Below are 24,363 nucleotides of genomic sequence, written 5' to 3'. Positions count from 1 at the left end.
GGTCTTCCCTCTTCCAATGGTGACACCAAACTCCTAGTCCCCCTCCATCTTCTTACCTCAGTCAGAAAAGTCTTCTGGGTCTCCTCATCACATCGAATTAACTCCTTCATGACCATCACTTTGCCTGTGGCTTTGTGTGTCACCTATAGAGAGGGTAACTATTAATGGTGCTGAGACCAGAGGCAGTTTCTGGAGAACTGTTTGAGAAAAATCTATGCAACTGACATCCCACCCTTTGAGGGGTATACTGAGCCGGGTCAGACTGACAGAGTTAATGTGTGGAAGATGCAGCGTGGAGCAACAGGGTATTCAGATGGAAGCATACCCTCTTTCCTGGAGAGCTGGGCATGCATGGAGGAGAGGCAAGAACCCAGAAAAGCGAAGTGGGGAAGGAGGCAGGAGGGGACAGTGCCAAGCCAAGCAGGGGCTCTGGTCATTTGGCACAGGAGTGAGTCTCTTGAGTGAAGAGAGAAGTCTGGGGGCAGGAAGGTCAGTGCCAAAGACATGCACCAGGGAGCTGGGTGGGTCAGGGGTGAACTCTCCAGCCCCGCTGCCCCCACAAGCTGAGACACATGGCTTACCTGACCCCCCCTCCCAGTTCTCAGCAGAGGAGGAGGAGGAAAGAAAGAGAGAGGTTAGTCCCCGAGACTGTTCCCCAGGGAGGCAGGAGCCATTCCCCTGTGTGCTCCTTGTAGCATGACCGGTACTAAGGCCTGGGGGCACCTAATAAAACACCCACTGACTGGTGGCAGGAGGACCACAAGCACAGCTCAACCCAAGCTAGATCTCCAGGTCCACAAGCTCACTGTAACAGCAACATTGACCTTAGGTGGCCTGGATGAGTGTGAAGGATACCTCTCACACCATGACCCAAAGCCAGGAAGGAGGCCTGATGTCCTGCAGGGTATGGGGTGGGGCCAAGTGATGAGAAATCCCCAAAAGACAGTGAGAGAGGGGGGCTGGGGGAAGAAAAACAAAGGAATTACTGCCTGCGCTCACCTTGATAGCCTGCCCAAAGAAGCCCTTCCCCAGGACCTCCCCGTGGATTAGGTCACAGGGCCGGAAGATCTGCTGCGAATAGCTGCTGGAACAACGAAGGGATTCTGAGCGGCTGATGTCACGGCTGAATAGCAGGGGCTCCTTTGGGGAGCTGGGGCCAGGGGACTTGGAGATGCTGTTACTGCGCCTGAAGATGAGGAAAGATGGGAATAGGGATGCACAGTCCTCAGAGATCACCAAAAAACCCTGGAGGAAGGAACCTAGGGGCTCCTGTCCATTCCAATGTCTATAATTTAGATGTCATTATTGGGGAACAGGGGCTTTTACATCAGATGTGTCATTATGGGGTTGTAGACATCAGTCATTTATTTAACCATAGTAAAAACACATTCAAGCCGGGCGCGGTGGCTCAAGCCTGTAATCCCAGCACTTTGGGAGGCTGAGGCGGGTGGATCACGAGGTCGAGAGATCGAGACCATCCTGGTCAACATGGTGAAACCCCGTCTCTACTAAAGATACAAAAAATTAGCTGGGCATGGTGGCACGTGCCTGTAATCCCAGCAACTCAGGAGGCTGAGGCAGGAGAATTGCCTGAGCCCAGGAGACGGAGGTTGCAGTGAGCCGAGATCGCGCCATTGCACTCCAGCCTGGGTAACAAGAGCGAAACTCCATCTCAAAAAAAAAAAAAAAAAAAAAAAAAAAAAAAAAAAAAAAAAAAACACATTCAAAATGGGAACTCTGCATACATCACACACAAAACAATTAACTAGATTCTACTAGCTTATAATGCTCAGTATATGACATACATGACAACACTGTAGATGGTAATTCACCATCTCCCACATCTGCTTGACTTAAGGTACTAACTGGTTTAGAGTGATAGTTATACTAGTATCCAAAAAATGAGCAAATGGGATTTTTTTTTTTTTTGAGACAGTCTCACTCTGTCAGCCAGGCTGGAGTGCAGTGATGTGATCTTGACTCACTGCAACCTCTGTCTCCCGGTTCAAGTGATTCTTGTGCCTGAGCCTTCTGAGTAGCTGGGACTAGAGGCATGTACCACCATGACCAGCTAATTATTGTTTTTTTTTTTTTTTTTTGGTTGAGACAGTCTCCCTCTGTTGCCCATGCTAGAGTGCAATGACATGGGCTCAGCTCACTGCAACCTCCACCTCCCAGGTTCAAGTGATTCTCCTGCCTCAGCCTCCCGAGTAGCTGGGACTATAGGCACGCGCTACCATACCTGGCTAATTTTTGTATTTTTAGTAGAGATGGGGTTTCACCATATTGGCCAGGCTAGTCTCACACTCCTGACCTCAGGTGATCCACCCACCTTGGTCTCCCAAAGTGCTGGGATTAATAGGCATGAGTCACTGTGCCCAGACTTGTATATTTTTAGTAGAGATGGGGTTTCACCATGTTGGCCAGGCTAGTCTCAAACTCCTGACCTCAAGTGATCTGCCCGCCTCTGTCTTCCAAAGTGCTGGGATTATAGGCACGAGCCACCGTGCCTGGCCACCAAATGGGATATTGGATGATATTTTGCACATCTTTGTACCTGTTCATATCTCCTGAATTTTAAGATGATAAGCATAAATGATTTTTTTTTTTTTTTTTTTTTTTTTGAGACGGAGTTTCACTCTCGTTACCCAGGCTGGAGTGAAATGGCGCAATCTCCGCTCACCGCAACCTCCACCTCCTGGGTTCAGGCAATTCTCCGGCCTCAGCCTCCTGAGTAGCTGGGATTACAGGCATGCGCCACCATGCCCAGCTAATTTTTTGTATTTTTAGTAGAAACAGAGTTTCACCATGTTGACCAGGATGGTCTTGATCTCTTGACCTCGTGATCCACCCGCCTGGGCCTCCCAAAGTGCTGGGATTACAGGCTTGAGCCACCGTGCCCGGCCAAGCATAAATGATTTTTATAGCAATAAAGCCACTATGTTTATATTTTCAAAAGCAGTCCATTATAGTCATGGTCAATGACTGTTATTTTGACTTAGTGAAGAAGGGACAAGAAGGTTGAAGTCCACAGCACTGCAGGTAAACTGCCCTGTGAACTTTCTCTTCGGTGCATGGTCTGCTACTGTTTTACTTGGGCTACCCAGAGAGGACTGAAGCTGAATGGCTCTTGGCTTGTCCTGCCCTACAGGTTTACTTACCCTTGTTCTTTGGCTCTGCCTTCTGCTGACCACACCCACAAGGGCACACAAGTTTAGGTGACCGCCTCCTCTGCATGGTGGCTCTACAGATATCTGGCCACCCCGAAATCTTCCCTTTTCCAGGCCATGGATTTCCAGCCCTTCTCTGTCCTCTGGTGCCCTGCCTCCCACTAATTTTATCATACTGACCAAGGCCAAGAGGCAGCGGGAGTGAGGGGAGCAATTTGAGCAGTGGGCACTGTTTCCAACACATGCCAGCTGAGAGGGCCCCAGCTTACTTACTCAGTTTGTTTGGTGAGGAGGGTGGATAAAAAATCATTTTTTTAATTTTTTATTTCGAGACAAGGTCTCACTCTGCTGCCCAAGCTGTAGTACAGTGGTGTGGTCAAGGCTCACTGCAGTCTTGAACTCCAGGGCTCAAGCAATCCTCCTGCCTCAGCCTTGAGTAGCTGGGATTACAGGCATGCACTAGCATGCCCAGTTAACTTTTTTATTCTTTGTAGAGACAGGAATGCTGCCCAGGCTGCTCCTGAACTCCTTACCTCAAGAAATCCTCTGGCCTTGGCCTCCCAAAATGCTGGGATTACAGGTGTAAGCCATAGTGCCCAGCTCAGCTAATATAAAAACATTTTTTTTGTAGAGACAGTGTGTCACCATGTTGCCCAGGCTAGTCTCAAACTCCTGCACTCAAGCCATCCTCCTACCTAGGCCTCCCAAGTGTTGGGATAATAGGCATGAGCCATCGTACCTGGCCAAGAACCTGATTCTTAGTGATACTAAGAATGCGTCATGTTTACTGAACGCCGTCCCTATGGCAGCACTATACAACTTTATGTCCTTTTCCACATTTAATCCTAACATAATTGGTGAGACAGCCACCTTTGTCACTTCACAGATGCAGAAACAGACTCAGAGAGATGAAGTGATTTGTGAAGGGAGGAGCTCAGCCTGAAGCCCCAGTAGGCTATCAGTATTTCTGCCTGGGAGCCAGTGCTCTTGACTTATTTTCTGTAAGTCTCCCTACTTGGGGCTTCCACTCAAGGCAACTACTCCTTCCCACCCATGGACCTGGCAGAATCTGGGGTTTGGGCTTATTGGTCCCTCAAGTCTAAAGAACTTTCATTCATCTTTTGCTTTCTTGTTTTCAAAGTCCTTCTATACAATTTTTTTCAACCCTATATGTGCCCCTAACTCCAGGCTCTGAGCTCCACCACAGGCCATGCTGCCCTTCAGGGAACAGTATCACTGCCTCCTGTCCAGCTTAGGAGTTCAGTGGACACAGCCTGACCCTCCAGTTTCTAAGGAAACCTGGCAGATAGCTGGGTATGCACAGGCTCTGGCTATGAACTGTGATCCCCATGGGGCAGCTGGGTCAGCACAATCCTCATAGTCTGTCCCTGGCCAGCTGGTGCCTTGCCTAACTTTGCAGGCTTCTGAAAGCCACCTCAGCTTCATGAGAGACAGACATGGGACAGAAAAGAGCCAGAGTGGGAGGTGGCACCTCAGGGAGCGTCTCCTCAGTGTCCCCTCCAGATTCTCCTTGGTATCCAGGGTGCTGAGGGTGTGGGGGTGTTCGGCATTCTGCATGTGAGGAGAGAGCCGGGCTTCCAGCCGCAGCTGATCCAGGCGCTGGGAGACGGGGTCATGTTCAATCAACAGCTGAAGCGTCTGGCTCGTCTGGCTAATTGTATCCTCCACCTGTGACCAAGAGCAGTATAAGGCTCCCACAGGATGCCCCATCCCAGGCCACCCATGGCCAACCCAGATGACTCAGGTACAGTGTGGCTAGTGCTCAGCTTGGCCAATGGTGGCCTCTAGCTGCCAGTGGCCTCACAGTGCCCTCTGCATGGCATCCTGTCAGCTCTCCCATTGGTCAACCATCCCTGCTACCCTCGGAATAGGTCAGCAGTGGTCACAGGCTCAATGCTAAGACAAAGAGATGGGCTGGGGGTAGGAAAACATAAAGGCTATAGCCTGATTTCCCAAAGGATCGGTTTCATGTCCCACCCTCACAAGACAGATTGGACAGACACTCTACCTCCTCCACTCGAAGTGTGCGGACGGGGGTCCCATTGATCTCCAGAATGCGGTCCCCAGGATGGATGGCATTGCGATTGTTGGGACTGATGTGCATCCGGTTGACCCTGGGCCAGACAAGAGTTGAGGCAGAGTAAAGATGTCCTACTTGACCAATTCTGCTTGTGCAGGGAAGGTTTACCAGGTCCCAGGCCACCAATGGTCCCTAAGGGTCCCAGGATACCCACACAGAAAAGCAACACCCTTTCCAGGATGCCCCATCTCAGTGAAGGGCACTGCCACTCACCCTGTGGCCTAAGCCAGAAACCTGGACAACATCTTCCCATCTGGAGTTCCCTCATCCTTCTCCTACTACAATCTCTAAGAACTCTGCCTTCTTTCCATCACTGTAGTTATTCATATCTCTTACCTGGATCATTGTAATAGCTTCTTTTTTAAAAAAAAAACTCTTATTATTATTATTTGAGATGGAGTCTTACTCTGTCATCCAGGCTGGAGTGTAATGGCACAATCTGGGCTCACTGCAAGCTTGACCTCCCAGGCTCAAGCAATTTTCATGCTTTAGTTTCCTGAGTAGCTGGGATTACAGGTGCATGCCACCATGCCCCCTCTAATTTTTTTGTAAAGATGGGGTTTTGCTGTGTTGGCCAGGCTGGTCTCAAACTCCTGACCTCAAGCAGTTCACCTGCCTCGGCCTCCCAAAGTGTTGGGATTACAGGCATGAGTGACCATGTCAGGACTTTTCTTTTAATTTAAGAAAATAGAGACAGAGTCTTGCTATGTTGGCCAGATTGGTCTTGAACTTCTGGCCTCAAGCAATCCTCCCACTTCAGCCTCCCAAACTGCTAAGATTACAAGCATGAGTCACCATGCTCAGCCTACAACAGCTTCCTAACTGGCCTCCATACCTCTAGGCTTTCCCCTCTCCACTCCAACCTCCATGCCAGTGATCCTTCTAAAATAACTTGGTCACATCACCTTGCTGCTGAAACTCTCAATGGATCTGCTGGATCTTCATAATCCAGGTCTTCTATGCTTAACAGCCCCTTTTTTGGTCACACCCAACCTACATCAGACATGATTAAGACTCTCACTTTTGGAGAAATGCTTCTCCCTCTGCCCTAAACACAATTCCCTCTTCTCTTCATCTAATGAGGTTGCAGAACGGACCTTAGCTCCTGACTTCCCAAATTCTAGTACCTTTCACCTACTGTGCAAGCACTAGCCTAGTGTCCAAAACATGGTAGATGCACAATCAATATTTACATGGTAAGTGGCCAGAGGTACGAAATTACTGGTATTAGATAGACACAGACTCTTCCTCCATCTGGTCTCTGGCCTGAATCTAGGACAGCATCTTAACTTCTTTTGGGCCATGGAACACATTTTCTCCATTCATTCTCTCAACCAACAAAATAATAATCAACTCCTACCATATGCCAAGTACTATTCTAAGCCCTGGGCATGCAGCACTGAACAAGACAAAGCAAGTTCCTTCTGGAATTTACATTCTAGTGGAGAGGACAGAAGATAAATAGCTAGTACACATAATCAAGCCAGATAATTTTTTTTTTTGAGATGAAGTCTCACTGTGTCGCCCAGGCTGGAGTGCAGTGGTGTGATTTCAGCTCACTATAACCTCTGCCTCCTGGGTTCAAGAGGTTCTCTTGCCTCAGCCTCCCGAGTAGCTGGGACTACAGGCGAATAACACCACGCCCAGCTAATTTTTTGTATTTTTAGTAGAGACGGGGTTTCATTGTGTTTGTAAGGATGGTCTCGATCCCCTGACCTCATGATCCACCTGCCTCGGCCTCCCAAAGTGCTGGGATTACAGGTACCGTGCCCGGCCTGAGCCAGATAATTTCAAAAAGCAAACATGATTTGAAACCTGACACCTGAAAGGTGAGTGATTCTGGCCTTAAGTATCTGGTAGGAAGTAGCGTGGGCAGAGAAAACAGTAAGTGCCAAGGCCCAGGTGCAGTTACAGCATAGTAGGGTCCAGGAGAAAGATATGAGATGAGGATAAAGGGAGTTCTGCATAAGACTTTAGAGTTCTGACCCCTCTGAGGCCCATTTACAGACTCTGCTCAAGAATCCCTGCTGAAGAATTCTCAAAATACTTACTCTTTCACTTGCACAGTGGTGGCGTAGTTGGAACAGGCACTCTCCACGGACACAGAGAAGCCCCGCCTGCCCTCAGTGGTGGCCGGCATGGAGATAAGTGTGACAGAGTAGGGTAGCTGGTTCTGAACAGACTCTGTGGAGAGTCTCTCAAACATGGGTGCCAGTACCACTTCATTGTGGCATTTCCCACTGGGGAGAAGGAACAGAGGGAAGTAAGATGCTGGAGACCCACACAGAAGCCCCCCAGCAAATACTGCATTATGTGGCTTTAAGCAACAGTACCCATAGTCTCACTATCACCCTCTCTGTCATGATTCTAGCTGGCTGCTCAGAATGAGGATCCTGGATTCTCAAGGTGGGCTGGGATAGGAGGTGCTGAGCTGGATCTGCAGCAAGTGGTATATTGGGAAGAACACTGGCCTGGGTTGGGGTGAAATGGCCTGGGTTCTTTTCATTCTGCCTTTGACTCGCAATGAGAAACTTGCCCTGTACTCTTCTATGCCATGGGCCCCAGGCTAACTTCTTTTGCTCACTAAGGTGGTTGGACCGGGTGAGCTAAGGGGTCTTTGAATGTAATGTTTTGGGATCCTCCCTGGAGAGAGCCTCCCACTGGGAGGATTGCAGGGCAGAGTGAGGACATTTTCAAGATAGGTACGAAAAAAGGGCAGAGACATATGTCAATCATTCTGCTTGTAAGTTAAAGAGCTGGTTATGAGCATTGTTGTAATAGGAATCCAGTGTTCTGCCTACAACAACAGTGTTTCTGCCCAACTCACCCTGCCACCATCCCTCCCCCAGGCCACTCTTATATGGGAGAGGATAGACACAGGGTCACCACCTTACCAGTAGAGAGTGGCATGCTGCACCAGTGCATACGCATCCCCATCCTCAATGATCACCTTGCAGCTCATACAGGCAAAGCACTCTGGGTGGTACTTGAACTCCCCAGCCACCTGTGAGCAGGTGGGGAGAAGGGTGTACGAAGGGAAGAAGGAATTGAGTTATCACTGTTGCTGGAGTGAGGAGAGGGGTGGGTGAATGACCGCCAATCAAGTCCCTAGTCAAAATCCACTCTTTCACTCTCTGCCCTAGAGCTTCCAAAGGAAGTATCGGATTGGTGCCTCCTGTCATTTCTGAGATTGAACAAAACTGTTTTGGTCTCAGTTATGAGAACAAGTCCCCAGAAGTAATCATCCCCACTAAAAAAGATCACAGTTCCTCCAATAGAGGGTTGGCAAGTCTGTGACTATACTTAAAGCCCTTTGTCCAGAGCAGGTACAAGAGGCAGCACCTCTCTCTGCCAGTTCATTCCAGAGTCTCCTTTTCTGATTCCCTGAACACAATTTAGGCTTATCCTCTTCTCAGCCTGTAACACTCTCCTTTGAGGTCCTTATCCAACAATATTGTCTCTCCTCTCTGCCTGCCTCTCTTCCCACTCGTAACATTAAACTATTAAGTCTTTGAGGGAAGGATCTTACCTTTCACTTAACAGGTGCTCAATTGATACCTGCTGGCTGAATGAATGAATAAATAAAGGGAGATGCCCTGGCTGATGGAAAGACCAAAAGATGAATAGCCATGGGGAACCGGAAGCACTGTCAATGGACTCTGATGATCAAGAGGGGCAGATAGGAAGGGACTCACTCACCATAAAAGGCCCTGTCATCAGCAGGGAGCACCCATGACAGAACTCCCCAAACTTCCCCCAGTAGTCCTTGCGACAGTAGAGCTTTCCATCCTTCTCGTAGTACCAGTTGGTGAGGGAATCCTGGCACTCTGAACACCTGAAAGGCAAGACAAGAACTGAAACTCCTGGATCCCTGGAATCAGGCCACATAGGCTGTCCCTGGATCCTAGGTCTGACAACAAAATGGACAGTATGATCCAAAGCCAACATGGGGGAAGTTACAGCCTCGTGCTGTCTTCCCAAAGGAAGCTGGTTCAGAGTGAACAAGGCCCTAGAAACCAGCTCTGTTTTGCCTGCCTCAGTGAACAGACTAATGTTTCATAACCTCTTTGGGTCTTGGAGCCCTCTGAGAATTTGATAAAAGCCAAGAAGCCTCCCCTAGAAAAATGCACATATAAGGAAAATGTGTATATAATTTAGGTGTGAGGGGTATGTATATCAAGGATTCTCTGGCTGGGCGCAGTGGCTCATGCCTGTAATTTCAGCACTTTGGGAGGCTGAGGCAGGTGGATCATGAGGTCAAGAGATTGAGGCCATCCTGGACAACGTGGTGAAACCCCGTCTCTGCTGAAAATACAAAAATTAGCTGGGTATGGTGGCGTGTGCCTGTAGTCCCAGCTACTTGGGAGGCTGAGGCAGGAGAATCCCCTGAGTCTGGGAGGCAGAGGTTGTAGTGAGCAGAGATGGCGCCACTGTACTCCAGCCTGGTGACAGAGGAAGACACCATCTCAAAAAAAAAAAAAAAAAAAAAAAAAAGGATTCTCTGAAACCTATTTATGGCCCCAGTTAAGGACCCCTGGTCTAGACAGATACTTCAATGAACAAAAGCAGCTTAATCATCTCCACTCTTCAAAACAACCCGTCACCAACAGTGTTACCAATGTAATGTTCTTGCCAAAAATATGTTAAGCATAAAAAAATGAAATCAAATCAGTCAAATCTAGGATGTGGGTTATTCTATAAGATAACTGGTCTTGACACTTCTAAAAAGTCATGGGTAGAAGAAAAGGCACAGATTTTTAAAAAGCCTAGAAACACAGCAACCAAATACAGCACCTCAACCTTGGATTCAAATTTAGATAAAAAAGGAAACAGCATGAACAGTTTTCAAAAAACTGAGGAAATCTGGATTCAGACTATAATATTATACTGTAAAATTACTGTGAATTTTCTTAGATGTGATGATATTGGGTTTATATAGGAGAATTATTAGGAGAAACACTGAAATATTTAAGGGTAAAAGTCAAGATGCCTTTAAGTTATTCTGAAATAGTTCAGCAAAAATAAATAAAAATATATAGATAGACGGCGAGAGATACACAAAGTGGCATAACATTAACAAATGATGAATCTGTGAAAGGTATATAGGTGTTCTTTGAACTACATTTCCAACTTTTCTACATATTTGAAAATTTTTTCAAAATAAAATATTGGGAAGAAACTCAACACTTTATTAGCACTGTGTAAGATGTACATGTTAGATCCATAGCTCCATGAGTACAGGGGCTGACACCTGTGATCCCAGCACTTTAGGAGGCTGAGGTGGGAGGATCACTTGAGCCCAGGAGTTTGAGACCAGCCTGGGAAACATAGTAAGACTCCATTTCTTTAAAAAAAAAAAAAAAAATCCATCCCTCCTTTCTCCCCTAATCACCTGGTTATGAAGCTCTACCTCTCAGGTGTGTTCTCAAGACTTAACCTGCACAGACAACCTCCTCCTCCCTTCTGAGCTTCCCAATACACACATCTGAGAGTTCCCTGGCCTTCTGAGCCCAAGCCATTTCTTTCCTTCTAGTTCCTTCTTTTCCCTATTTTTGTTGTGAAGGCCTTCCACACCGGCCACATCCTTGCTTCTGAGAGGTCTGAACATTACTTGGTTTGAATCTTGATCCTGCCACTTACCAGTTATGTCACCTTGGGCAAGATATTTTACTTCTCTGGCCTAGTTTCTTCATCTATAAAATGAATTGATGTGAAAATTAAAGGAAATAGTATGTATTAAAATATAATAAATAATAAAAATATAAGGCTGGGCACGGTAAGCCTGTAATCCCAGCACTTTGGGAGGCCGAGGCAGGTGGATCATGAGGTCAAGAGATCGAGACCATCCTAGTCAACATGGTGAAACCCCATCTCTACTAAAAATACAAAAAATTAGCTGGGCATGCTGGTGCATGCCTGTAATCCCAGCTACTCAGGAGGCTGAGGCAGGAGAATTGCCTGAACCCAGGAGGCGGAGGTTGCAGTGAGCCGAGATCGCGCCATTGCATTCTAGCCTGGGTAACAAGAGTGTAACTCTGTCTCACAAAAAAAATAAAAATAAAAATAAAAATATAGAGAGCAGTCAGGCGCAGTGGCTGGTTCACACTTATAATCCCAGTGCTTTGGGAAGCTGAGGCGGGTGGATCATGAGGCCAGGGGTTTAAGAACAGCTTGGTCAACACAGTGACACCCCATCTCTACTAAAAATACAAAAATAGCTGGGCATGGTGGCACAGGCCCACCTACTCAGGAGTCTAAGGCAGGAGAATCACTTAAACCCAGGAGGCAGAGGTTGTGGTGAGCTGAGATTGCACCACTGCACTCCAGCCTGGGCAACAGAGCAAGATTCCATCACACAGAAAAAAGATCTAATATAACAGAAACTCAATATGTGGTAGTATTAAAGATAGTAATGACAATGTAATGGCAGCTCACATTATCAGTCACTTACTGCCACTAACTGGACACCTTCTCTTAGTAGCTTTTGCTCTTTGACAAAATCTAATAGCATCCTATTATTACAACGAGCTAGTGTGAAGAGGAAATAAGCTAATGTATGAGAGAAAGCCTTTTGCCAGGCAAGTGCAGCTAAACACAGCCGCTATAAAAGACAAATACACAGTACACCCCACTTCACCTTTCATGAGCTTATGAAGAGTTGAGGAAGAGAAAGTCTAAATAAAACTTAACAATACAAGGTGACAGACCACAATGAGTTCTACTACTTCCGAGCACTGCGGGAGGCAAAGAGAGGCAGGAATGAGCTGAAGCAGCTGAGCTAGGGAAGTTTAGAGAAGGAAGATCCTGAGAATCCCTTTATCTTTCTGGAGTGCCCAATTCCCCTGGGTGCTCAACAACTACTGATGGCTATTTTCTTCCTATAGCTTGTCCTGTGGAAGGGGAACTTCAAGGTCTTGAGGGTTGGGTATGGCATGAAAAGTATGGTTGTGAAGTATCTAAAAACTGTGCAGTGAGGATGGAGACAGAGGGGAAGACTGTTCTCAGTATGTGGCTCACACTCCTCTCAATGTAAGATACATGTGGATGAGCTCTAAATGGGGAGGAAAGACATATGGGTTGAAGTTCTTGGGTGCTAACATGGCCTTGGACAAGCCCCTTTCCCTCTCTGGGTTGTTTCCCCACCTGTGAAAGAAGGAGACACATAATCCCAGGTCTCCTTAACTCTATGCATAGCTGTGTTTTTCCCTAGATAATCTGAGGTTCTAATCTTAGCACCACCATTTACCACTTAAGTGATATTGAGCTAGTCCCTTCACTTCTCATTTGTGAAATGGCAGTATCACCACCTACTTTCAAGGTAGCAGTGAGGATTGATTGATTTATTTTTGAGATGGAGTTATGCTCTTATTGCCCAGGCTGGATTGCAGTGGCATGATATAGGCTCGCTGCAACCTCTGCCTCCTGAGTTCAAGTGATTCTCCTGCCTCAGCCTCTTGAGTAGCTGGAATTATAGGTACATGTCCCCATACCTAGCTAATTTTTGTATTTTTAGTAGAGACAAGGTTTCCCCACGTTGGCCAGGCTGGTCTCAAAATCCTGACTTCAAGTGATTTGCCTGCCTTAGCCTCCCAAAGTGTTGGGATTACAGGTGTGAGCCACCACACTTGGCCTAACCATCTTCTTCTTCACTAGACTGTTAGCTCCCTGAGGACAAAAACAGCATCCCACTTACTCTTGGTAGACTCAGCACCAAGCAAAGGACCTGGCAGAGCAAGGCCTTAGCAAATGTTTCCAAATGGAAAATGGCAGGAGTGGCAAGAACCAGTCGCCCAGGTGGAAGCACAAAGGTACCATGGCTCATGGTCGCCAGGTCCTTCTCTTCTTCTGTGTGCAGACATATTTGCACCCAAATGCAGGCCTGGGCTCTGTTACGCCCTTGCAATGGTATGTGTGCTGCAGGGCATGGGAGCACCAGAACACACCCTCCTTTCCATTGCCAATATCCTGCTTTTGTTTGCTGCAAGTAGCTCTGGCCAGGCCCAGGAGAGGGAGCAGGGAGAGAAACAAGTGCAGGCATGCAGAAGACAGCCAGGCCAGCCTCCTGGGAAGAACACCTGGCTGGAAAGCAACATCACCAGTGCACACATCTGTGTCAAGGAATGCCTTTGAAGGGCACAGCCAGCTATGTGGCCAGAGTTACTGCCACAGATGTCTTTGAAGAACCAGAAGGTGAACAGCTGATAGGAGGGCTGGGTATGGGTCCCTAAGCTGTGTTTTGCCACAGAATACAACTGGGTTCTTAGACCATTTAAGAAGTTGCCATGGTAGACTTCAGAGTTCTAGCTTAGCTATCAATAACATCTACTATTTATTGAATGCAAACCACAATTCAGGTCCTACATGAGGTACCTTACTTAATATTATTTCTAATCCTGACAACCCTACAAGGTAGTAGGATTATCCCTGTTTTATAGAAGACTGAAAAGGAAGGTTAAAGTCAAATCATTCTGCAAAGCTGCCCAATACATAATTGATGAGCTGGAATGTGAAGCTATGTGTGTTTGGCTGCAAAGCCACATCCACTGTACTATGTCACTGGAGTGATACAGCACATCTCAACAGCTGAGCCTCAGGATTCTCACCTGTGAAAATGAGGAGGCTGGAGCCCTGACAGCTCAAGACCCTTTGAGTGTTAACACTTCCTGATGCTTCTCCTTTAGCCCAAGTACTGAATGTTAAATGACACAATTCTACTCCTTCATATACTTCACAGTGTTCAATTCCCGAGCATTCTCTGTTCTTTTAAGCAAAGAATCCAGAACACACTCTGGAAATGTAAGGTGCTACTCAAAGATGCCCCATCTCAGATTCTTAGAGGCCATGGACACCATAAGTTCTTCCCAAAGCCAAGGCTTTTTTTCTACCTTTCAATTTTTGAAAGTTTCAGGTGAAAGTCAAAATCTTCCCTGGCTGTAGGTAGAAGAGTACCCAGCTGGGAGGTGGTGAAGCTGACGTCTGAACCTAGGGCTGAAGTACCAGTCATCCCACTCTCCTAAGGAGCCAGAGTGAACTAGGCTGAAATCCTCAGGTCAGAGGAAATCACCTAGAAGCCTACATACACTGAGGCTACACCTAAGAACAACCTCCAAAACTCATCTTTCAAAACATTACTGAGGGCTTCTGAGGGCTTGGGCAGATACAAAGTGCACAGAACCCCGGCAGTCAGTTCAGTGGGTCAAACCAGATCCACACAGAGGCCTTTTGAGTCAGCAGAGAACACATGAGTTAAACAAAAAACTCCTCATTCTTTAACTAGAAAAAAAAAAGATAATCAGTTGAGATTTTCTCTTTTAAGACCTGGATCCATATTCCTTCTCTGTCATTTACTATCTATGTCACCTAAGACCAGTTACTTCATTATTCTGAGCCTCAGTTTCCTCACTTGTATATTGCTGATATCCTATGGGGTTATGAGAATTAAATTATGTACAGATGTCTTTCATGATGCCTGTCTCACAGAGGTACCCAGTAAATGTTCATTTCTTTCCCTCCTCAATTTGAGAATGCCAAGGGCAACTGCAGAGAGACCCCTTTTCCTCCTACGCCTAGCAATATGGACTTGCTTCTGGGCCCAGAACAAAACAGATTTCTGTAAGTAAAGAAGGAAAGTCTTAAAGTAAATTATTTATTCATTGAATTAGAATCAACTGATTTTTTTTTTTTTTTTTAAGAGACAGAGTCTTACTCTGTCACCCAGGCTCAAGAGATCCTCCTGCCTCAGCCTCCCAAGTAGCTGGGACTACAGGTGCACACCACCATGCCTGGCTAATTTTTTATTTTTTGTAGAGACAGGGTCTCCCTACATTGCCCAGGCTGGTCTCAAACTCCTGGATTCAAGTAATCCTACAGACTTGGCCTCCCAAAGTGCTGGAATTACAGGAATGAGCCACCATGCCCTGCTGAAATCAACTGATTCTAATAGATTCCTAACAATTAGGAAATATTTACTGTGCATCTAGGATGTTTAAGAACAAGCAGGCAAGGTGCTGTGCTGGGAGAAGCCAAGTGAGATAAGATATAGACTCAGCCCTCACTCACGTCCAAACTCTTCCGACAAAAATGTTTACAGGTAAATTCTCAACCTTATGAGGTAAGAGAACCAGTCATTATTGCAGTGGATTTACACATGTTAAAGCATAAACCCTCCCATGTCCTGATGAAGGCCTGGCTGGATGGTCATCCCTTAACCTCCCAGTGAGCAGCCAGTTGTAGACAAGCTTCTTTCAAAAGAAGCCCTAGCCTCTGAACTGACTGGGATGAAGGAGAGAATGGGAAGCTCCCTCCACCATAGCCTGAGGGCACCCAGAGAGCACCACAACTGGGGATGCCAACTTTTCCCCAGGGCCCAGAAGGGCAGATATGACAGGGGCCTGGAGACTGCTCCATAAACGCTCAGTCAAAAATCCCTTTATTACTCCTCCTTCCTGCAGATCCTATAGACTGAAACAGTCTGCCAATTAAGCTGTAATTATTATGGAATATGTTTTTATTATTTTAAAAAATTAACCAAACACACAATGAGCCTCTGAACACCAAGAAGTAAGTGTTGCTAGAGTGCACTGATTCACTTCCAACCAAAAACCAGGAAGCCTGTAGTTTCAAGTAATTTGTGTAGTTGTACTGCAGTTAAAGACAGGGCCTCCATTATTTGGAAAATAATGAAAAAGAGCTTGTTTGCATCTGAGGAGCCACATACATTGCAGAGTTTGGAATCATTCACCTGATCCAAGTCCTTCACTTTTCAGATAAGGAGAAAAAGAGTCCCAGAGGACCTCAGGCATCTGCCAAAGGTTACTGTGAAGCAAGGCAGAGTTAAGCATAATTTCTTTCCTTTAAAGATGTATTGCTTTGGAATACAAAGATATATTTGTTTTCTTCAAGAGATAATGTGTAAACCCAAGCTCATTAAATCAGTGTTGGACATGAAGAGAAATTCTATAAAAAGAAAATTGCTTTAAAGATGTCAAACAAAAGCCACTCTTTTGTAAATTTTTTACCTCTTTTGTAAATTCCAATTTAAGGTATTTTGTTACTTGGAAGCACAGCAGTAATTACATCTCAATCCTCACGCTAGTGTGGGTAGGGAAGACAGTGTATTTTTGCTGAGTATGTATGGCCTGTCAGGCAGGGGTGTATGGGACAGAGAAGTTGTATTCTTCATTCCCTTGTTCCCTCTTCCTCCCTCACATGTCACGCCTGATCACGTCCCTGTGGAATCTGGTTGCATCACTTTCCTTGCAACCACAGCCCCAGAACTCCTATAGACTTTGTACTCCCCAAGAGGCCTGAGGTCAAGGACTTAATTTGTTCCACAGAATCCAGCAAGGACGCTGTTCAGGAGCCCAAGAAGTCTAGCTTCTACTTTCTGCCAATGACAAAACTGAGGCCCAAAGAGGAGCCTTTGAGGACACCCTATAATTAAAAGAGGGAGGGGCTAATGGCAGAAATAGCTTTCTGACCAGGTAGTGATATGGTAATTGATAGATACCTGGGAGAGCAGAGGGTCTAGGCGGTCCCTCCCGGCGGTGGGGTGGAGTGGGAAGGGTCCTGTGTGCCAGCTATCTCTTCAGCAGTGACTTCAGGCATGTGGCCTCTTATTTAGGGGAGGAGAGAGTAGAGTACCTACAGAAAGTCAGTCAGTACCCCCCAGACTCCAGCTAGGCAACAAATGGAGCTTGGGGTGTGGGGGCAAGGTCATCAGGTTCTCCAGAAAGGCTGGGACAGAACAAGACAAAAGACAGGTGGACCTGGGTGGCATTGGTGGCTTGGCCCTTAAAGGTTCAGGTTGAGAGTTGACAGTTCACTATCTGCTCTAGCTCCAGCTCCTGAGAAGGTGTGTCCTCCCTGGCTTCCCTGCCTCTCCAGGGGTAAAAGGGGTATAGTTCCTGGCTCCTAAAAGAACAACCCTTCCCCTAAGATGCCTTTCCAAGATTAAAAGAGAAATTAATGAGGACCTGAAATGAGGCTACTTCAGTTGGATACTTGGCATCTTGATTCCACATGGTAAAAACCTTTCTCCTAAACTCAAGATCAATTTCCACTGGCTCTTTAGAAAACCATGTCTGCCATCCCTTCAACAAGTCAGGCAAACTATCCCTTTTTCTACGCTGCTAGGAGAGGAAAACAAACCTGCAGACCCCTGAAGGATGAGAGAAAGTAAGACAGAAAAAGCTGCCCAGTGAGGCTCCACATGTTAACTTTGTTGAAACTGGTTGCCTCATCTGTAAAATGGGGATACATAATCTCTTTTGGCGGCTGTTGAGAGATTAAAGGATAAAGTGTCTAGCACGGTGCTTGGTAGAGTCAGCAATGAGGACCAGTTCCCTTCCCCCTTCCCCAGTCCAGACACTTTCCACCACTCTACCAGGGTCCAGTCATTCCATGAAACCACATGGTACACTGCTTTTCTGCCCAGGGCCTGGCCACCTGAATAGTATCCCAGCAGCAAGATCTGGGCACCGGACCTAGCTTAGGGAAGCCAGAAGAGAAAAGTCGACCAGGACCACTGGTGAGGGGGAGGCAGGCTTTTTGGAACAACAGGCTGCTCCCAAAGAATGAAAACAAGCCCCACCCTAGCCAGGAATGACTCTATTCAGAAGGGACCCAGAGGGCCAGAAACCCCCTGGGGAGTTTCTATGGGAGGTGGAGTGGGGCAATAAGCAAAAAAAGCCAGGTTAGAGGTAGAGTTTCCACATCTCCCTCTGAGACACCCCACAGAGAGAGGCTCCTGGAGGTACTCAGGCCTAGGGACTGAGAAGCTGAGGGGACTGGCCCAGCAGCTCAGAACACTCCAAAGACCACTGCTCCAGGCTCAAAATGAGCACTGGCCCAGGTCTTTCCCCAGCAACCGTATTTACCTGGGAGCTCAGAAGCCCTTCAAAGCCAGAGGCAAATGTGCCTCCCATTAAGAGAACAAATGTTTATAAGATGCCTACTGTGTACCAGGCTACCCACACCCAGGCCTTGTGAGTTTCCACAGTTTGGCAAAACCTGCCCATCCTGCTTGTTGGGACAAATTCCTGGGCAGGCAGCATGGCCCGCAGGTAAGACATGTGAGAGCTAGAAACAGCACTCTATTTGTGCTATTCCCCCCGGAAGCAGGAACACCTAGAGTGGGCAGGTCAGTGGCATCTTTTGGAGGCTCTTTCAGGTTTGTCGGGGATGGAAAGGGAACTGGAGCTCCCTAAGAAATTCCTGCTGGGCATATCCCTCCCCTCACCACTTCTATGACATAATGGGGGTACCTCACCAGGCCGATTCTGCTTGGGAATAACATCTACTGGCTTCTGCCTGGCAGAACCGATGGTAAAGGACTAAGTGAGAAGCAGATTTAGGGAGATCACCCTCCCCTCAGGACCAGGGACCAGGAGAGGAGATGGAGAGGGGAACCTGGAGACCAACTCACCGAAATGGGTCTCTGGAGGTGAAGTAAGCCGGGACTGACAAGTAACCTCCCATCTTCTTCCCACACCAGATAAACAGGCTCAGCTGCAAATCCGTCTGGAAGTGCTTCAGGCTGGCTGTAGATGGCTACCATGACAGGCCGAGGGCTCCCGGCACCTCCGGCTGCAGGCAGGCTACCCTGAGCTCACCTCTCCCTCCGGAGCAGCTGGAGGAGCCTGAGGATTCCAGGCCACTGGCCCCCCAGCAGATTCTCACAGGGGCTCATGGCTGGGATGGTTCCTCCCTAGTTCTCAGAAGCTCAGGCGGCCCCTCTGGACTCCGAGAAAACAACCTCTCTGCGGAGGCTACACACACACTGGCATTCTCAGGCAGGAGCCGGTGACTAGCTAAGAAAGAAGCGCTGCTGTCAAGTTAGCCTTCTTCTTCAGTCCCACCCCTGAATGAGGGAGGGAGGGAGGAAGAGGAGGGGCTCCCGCAGAACCGAGGTGTGTGGTTGGAGCAGTTGTTAGGAAACAGACCTTGCCTGCAAGGGGTGGAGCTGGGCTGGATCGAGGCTGCAGGCTGGCGCTGCAGACAATAACTGGGACTGACTGAGCGTCCATCCTGAGCTCAGGGAAGGGTAAAGCAGGATAAAGGGGAAACATATCTGGCCCCAAATGGCCTCACGCAGAGGAGCTGCCTACAGGACAGTAATTCTGCTTGGAGGTTTAAAAAAAAAAAAAAAAAAAAAAAAGAGGATGCCAGCTCCAGGCATAGACACACTGAAGGGGGGACCTCTGGTAGGAGAGGCAGGTTCAGAGAGCCATCGTAGCTCCCAGCTGACATCTGCTCTGTCCTGGCACTAGGACACCCATTCATTCCCTCCCTTTGCCTAGCCTGGGGACAGCCTCAAGAACTGACCAATGGGAGGTGCCACTTCCACTCCAGGGCAGGGCTGTATTGCAAATAAGGAAACAAAGCCCAGAGAATTAACCTACACCTGATTTATCTCCATGTACCAAACACTATATGCACTCTTTTACTTCTCGGAGACAGAAATTATTCCCACTCTACAGACAAGGAAAGTGAGGTACAGAGAGATTAGGTTACTCACTCAAAGTCAAAAATGGAGTCAGTGGCAGGGCTGGGATTTACATGTAGGCCCATGTGTCTCTAGAGCTGGAGCTCTCCCACTACCAGGCTTCATTCTGCCTCTTCAAGGAGAAAAATCATGTTCAAAGCCCTCTGCAAATAGTATGGAGCCAAGGTTACTCTCATTCACTTACTATTCACTGGGTGTTCACCTGCAGAACACCATCTATGTTCAGTGACAACCATGCCTCTCAAATTGAAAAATGGGGCATGAGGGAGAAGGCCTGGCGTACCTACAGGGATTGATAAACCTAGGTATCTGGAATGGGAGCCTGCCTGAAGAGCCCCAGTTGTGAGGATGACCAAACCAGAGCCTACCATGGAGAAAGCCCTTGTCTCCCTACCTGCAGGAATGTAAGAGAAAAAGCAAGGCTGCCGGAGGAAACCAGAACACTCAGACCACCATTGGATTTAGGGCAGTGACATCAGCTCTCCCTCACCAGCCACACCCTCCTCTCCATTGTAAAGAGCCAGAAGTCACCCTGCAGCTTCTATCTCTTACTGAGAACCATGGCAGGAAAGTGTGTGACAAAGATGGTAGATGGGGTTACAAGGGAGCCTTTTCCCATTCAACCAGTTGGACACAGGGACAACAATGCATGCGATAAGAGCACATTGGTTTGAATACCATTAATAAGCTACCATTTATTGAGCACTTAATATGTTCGAGGCCCTGTGTTAAGTGCTTAGCATCTATTATCCATCATATTTAAATTGCCAGTGGGGTAAATGCCATCAGCCTCATTTAACAGATTAGGAAATAGGTTCTGAGGGGTTATGTCACTATCCTCAAGACAAACAGCTGGCTGGGCACCATGGCTCATGCCTATAATCCCAGCACTTTGGGAGGCCGAGACAGGTGGATCACCTGAGGTCGGGAGTTTGAGACCAGCTGACCAACATGGAGAAACCCCGTCTCTACTAAAAATACAAAATTAGCTGAGCGTGGTGGCTCATGCCTATAATTCCAGCACTTTAGGAGGCTGAGGTGGGCTGACGGTCAGGAGTTAGAAACCAGCCTGGTCAACATGGTGAAAACCCATCTCTGCTAAAATACAAAAATTAGCTGGGCATGGTGGTGTGCGCCTGTAATCCCAGCTACCTGAAGGCTAAGGCAGGAGAACTGCTTGTACCTGGGAGGCGGAGGTTGCAGTGAGCCGAGATCGTGCGACTGCTGAGGGCAACAGAGTGGACTCCATCTCAAAAAAACTCAAAAAACAAAATTAGCCGGGTGTGGTGGTGCATGCCTGTAATCCCAGCTACTTGGGTGGCTGAGGCAAAAGAATTGCTTGAACCCAGCAGGTGGAGGTTGTGGTGAGGCCAGATCACACCACTGCACTCCAGCCTGGGCAACAAGAGTGAGACTCCAACTAAAAAAAAAACAAAACAAAAACCAAAATCAATAAATGAATCACAGGCCATATTAAAATAGGGATTGGGTCATAGCTTGCTGGGCTCTATTCTAGAGCCACAGAGCTCAATCACCACTTTGTTTACTGCCTCTAATGGTGAAGAGCAGCTCTTGGCGTTTGTGTGGAGCTCAGCTGTATCTGTCTACTACCACAAAGACACCACACTCTAGCCCCAGAGGCAGCCTGGGGAAGTAAGCCCTGAACAGCTTCTCACCCTACACTAAGCACTGCTTGCAGCACTACTTGTATGAATGAATTTTAACCCACACTATTCCACAGCGCTGTGATTTCTCTCTTTACAGATAAAGCAAGTGAAGTACAGAGAGGTTAAATCACTTGCCTGAGGTCACTCAGCTGTAAATATGAGAAGTGAAGCCAGGATTTGAACCAAGACTAGACATTATAGACTATACCATACTATACTGAAGCTCAGCCTGGGCCCACAGCCAGACTGTCTGGGTTTGAATGCGACAATGCACTGCACATGAGCCCTTGGCACAAAGTCTGGAACACATTAAGAGTTGATAAATGTTAGCCGTTAATATCATTAAGACTGTCCTTACAACTACTGTGGGCTGGCTATGTGGCATTCAGCAAGTCACTGTCTCTGTCTGGGACTTGGTTAGATCTCTAAATAGCTCCAAGCGTCAACATTTTTCAACTCTATGAGGTTGCAGGGGGCTCTCTGTTTTCCTTGGGTCTCAAGTTGAGTTTAAACTCCTGAGCCAACCCTGAGGAGGTCAGGATCCTGGCTTAGGGGCCACACAAGAGCCACAGAAGAGGTGAGGTGGGCTGGAAGTGGGGAAACAACATACAGGATACCCAAAGGGCTGCCCAGCTGGAGAGCTGGGAGCTCTCCTTCTCCCAGCCACAAAGCCAACTATTTCTCACCAAAAATCTATTACGTTCCCCTGTAATTCAGTCAGGCAAGAAGGGGGCCCCAAATTAAGTCTGGAACTAGCAAATTATCTTTTAATTGTACCCTCTGATTTCCATGTGATGAACACAGTACTGATGGAAGAATATGCAAGCCACAAAGAGACTGAGGCCAGGGAGCCCATGAGCATAACTCCTCTTGACATTTCACACAGCTCTGCTGTTCCAGCGGCGGCAGGCTCAGTGAGTCGGTGTCTAGGAATGTGAGCAGGAGGCTGCAGGCGTTCTCCTCTCCCCCTACTCCTCTTACAAAGAACTTGGTGGGTGGGTGGGTGGGTGGGAAATAAGTCAGAGGACATCTCAATGCCATGAAAACTGCCTCCTTCTGGAAGAGAAACAGACTTCTCCCCATGTCATGAGTTGAAGTGGAAGCCCCTCCCACGTGGAATCCATTTGACCTCCACAAATCCAGACTTCAGGAGGAATCTTTGAAGGATTGATCACCAGATGTGATAAGCTGCTGGCTGCTCAGACCCAAGCGTGTGGTTCCTCAGAGCCAACTTCAAAAGGCCCAAACCACCCAGCAGTGGGAGATGAAATGTCACATTGGAGGATATATTTCACCCTCCTGCCTCTGGAAACTAGTCCTGGATAGAAAACTGCTCTTCTAGGTCCTCAGGGCAGTTGGTAGAAGATTCAGCAGTTATGACTGCCAAAGGCAACTGCAGTAATCCTTCGACTGGCAGTTAGAGTAGGGATAAAATGGCAGGAGAGGTGTTAATCTCCAGCACATTTCACAAGTTGGAAACCTGGCAGGGAGCCGAACAAACTGACTCCTTAGAACCAGCTGAGGCATAGGTCTTTAAGGCATCTGTTTGAGGCTGGAGAACAATAGCCTTCAAAACTGGCAGCCCCAAAGTGAATGCTTAAGCAAGGTGTAGTAAGTGAATAAATCACTCCAACCTCTTGTTAGGAGAATGCTCCGGTCAAATAATTCAAAATCCAAGGAACCGTGTTTATGTGAAGCCCTTTATTGGCTGGAAGGACTCCAATCAAAAAAGAGAATTTTTTTTTTTTTGTTTGTTTGTTTGTTTGTTTGTTTTTTTGAGACGGGGTTTCGCTCTTGTTACCCAGGCTGGAGTGCAATGGCGCGGTCTCGGCTCACCACAACCTCTACCTCCTGGGTTCAGGCGATTCTCCTGCCTCAGCCTCCTGAGTAGCTGGGATTACAGGCGTGCGTCACCATGCCCAGCTAATTTTTGTATTTTTAGTAGAGACGGGGTTTCACCATGTTGACCAGGATGGTCTCGATCTCTTGACCTCGTGATCCACCCGCCTCGGCCTCCCAAAGTGCTGGGATTACAGGCTTGAGCCACCGCGCCCGGCCCAAAAAAGAGAATTTTTAAGGACTCTGAAGCCTCCAAATCCTGAAAAGTAAGCATTACCACCCCCATCTACTAACCATCTTTTGTGCTGTACTCCTCCCTGCTTCCAAATCACTTTTTGCATTACAGCAGCAGTCATCCTTCTAAAACAAGGGTCCTGGCTGGGTGGGGCGGCTTACACCTGTAATCCCAGCACTTCGGGAGGCTAAGGCGGATGGATCACTTGAGGTCAGGTGTTCGTGATCAACCTGGCCAAAAAAGGTGAATAAAATACAAAATTTAGCCAGGTGGTGTGCGCCTGCAATTCCAGCTACTCAGGAGGCTGAGGCAGGAGAATCACTTGAACCAGGGACGCAGAGGTTGCAGTGAGCTGAGATCGCGCCATTGCACTCCAGCCTGGGTGACAGAGAGAGACTCTGTCTCAAAAAACAAATAAATAAATAAATCAAGGATCCCAGCAATTCCACTGCTAAAAATGTTGCCTAGAGAAATACTTTTAACAAATGCGCAGACATATGTTCAAACAGTACAGCAGTGCTTAATACTAAAAGATTAAGAACAGTCCATGTGTCCATCAATAGGAGTAGGCTACTTTAAATACACCACCACATCCACACAATAGAATACTATGCAGCTGTTAAAAATAATGAGGAAAATCCTAGGTACTGAAACAGAAACTGTCCTGGGTGAGTTGTTAAGTGAAAAACCTAAGCTTCAGAGAGAGTGTACAGTATAATCCCATTGTTTCAAAAGTCTGTGTGTAAACTCCTTAGAGACCATCTGGAAGAGTGCCACTTGGATATCAGTTCCTCCTTTGGAGCAGTGAAACAAGAAGCAGGTATGAAACAGCATTCATTTTCTAC

At 47.4% G+C, this 24,363-nt stretch overlaps 1 protein-coding gene across 4 annotated transcripts in view; it reads right to left on the bottom strand.

Moving 5' to 3' along the window:
* The window catches only part of LIMK2 (LIM domain kinase 2), a 70,946-nt gene that overhangs the window by 14,590 nt on the left and 31,993 nt on the right, over nt 1–24,363 (bottom strand). For 3 of the 4 annotated variants that reach the window (XM_003938415.4, XM_010349130.3, XM_074391238.1), the window contains 7 exons: nt 8,971–9,106; nt 8,166–8,275; nt 7,323–7,511; nt 5,200–5,305; nt 4,663–4,859; nt 1,000–1,186; nt 57–143 (listed from right to left, as the gene is read on the bottom strand). In XM_003938415.4, the coding sequence (XP_003938464.1) occupies nt 57–143; nt 1,000–1,186; nt 4,663–4,859; nt 5,200–5,305; nt 7,323–7,511; nt 8,166–8,275; nt 8,971–9,106 (1,012 nt within the window). Of the gene's footprint in view, nt 1–56; nt 144–999; nt 1,187–4,662; nt 4,860–5,199; nt 5,306–7,322; nt 7,512–8,165; nt 8,276–8,970; nt 9,107–18,697; nt 19,381–24,363 lie in introns of those variants that run through there. The other variant, XM_003938416.4, reaches the window with a different exon arrangement.

The sequence above is a fragment of the Saimiri boliviensis genome, chromosome 21, assembly GCF_048565385.1.
Source record: "Saimiri boliviensis isolate mSaiBol1 chromosome 21, mSaiBol1.pri, whole genome shotgun sequence".
NCBI classification, from domain to species: Eukaryota; Metazoa; Chordata; class Mammalia; order Primates; family Cebidae; genus Saimiri; species Saimiri boliviensis.
Note: the sequence above shows the minus strand (reverse complement) of the source record. Positions and strands in the feature narration are given on the sequence as shown.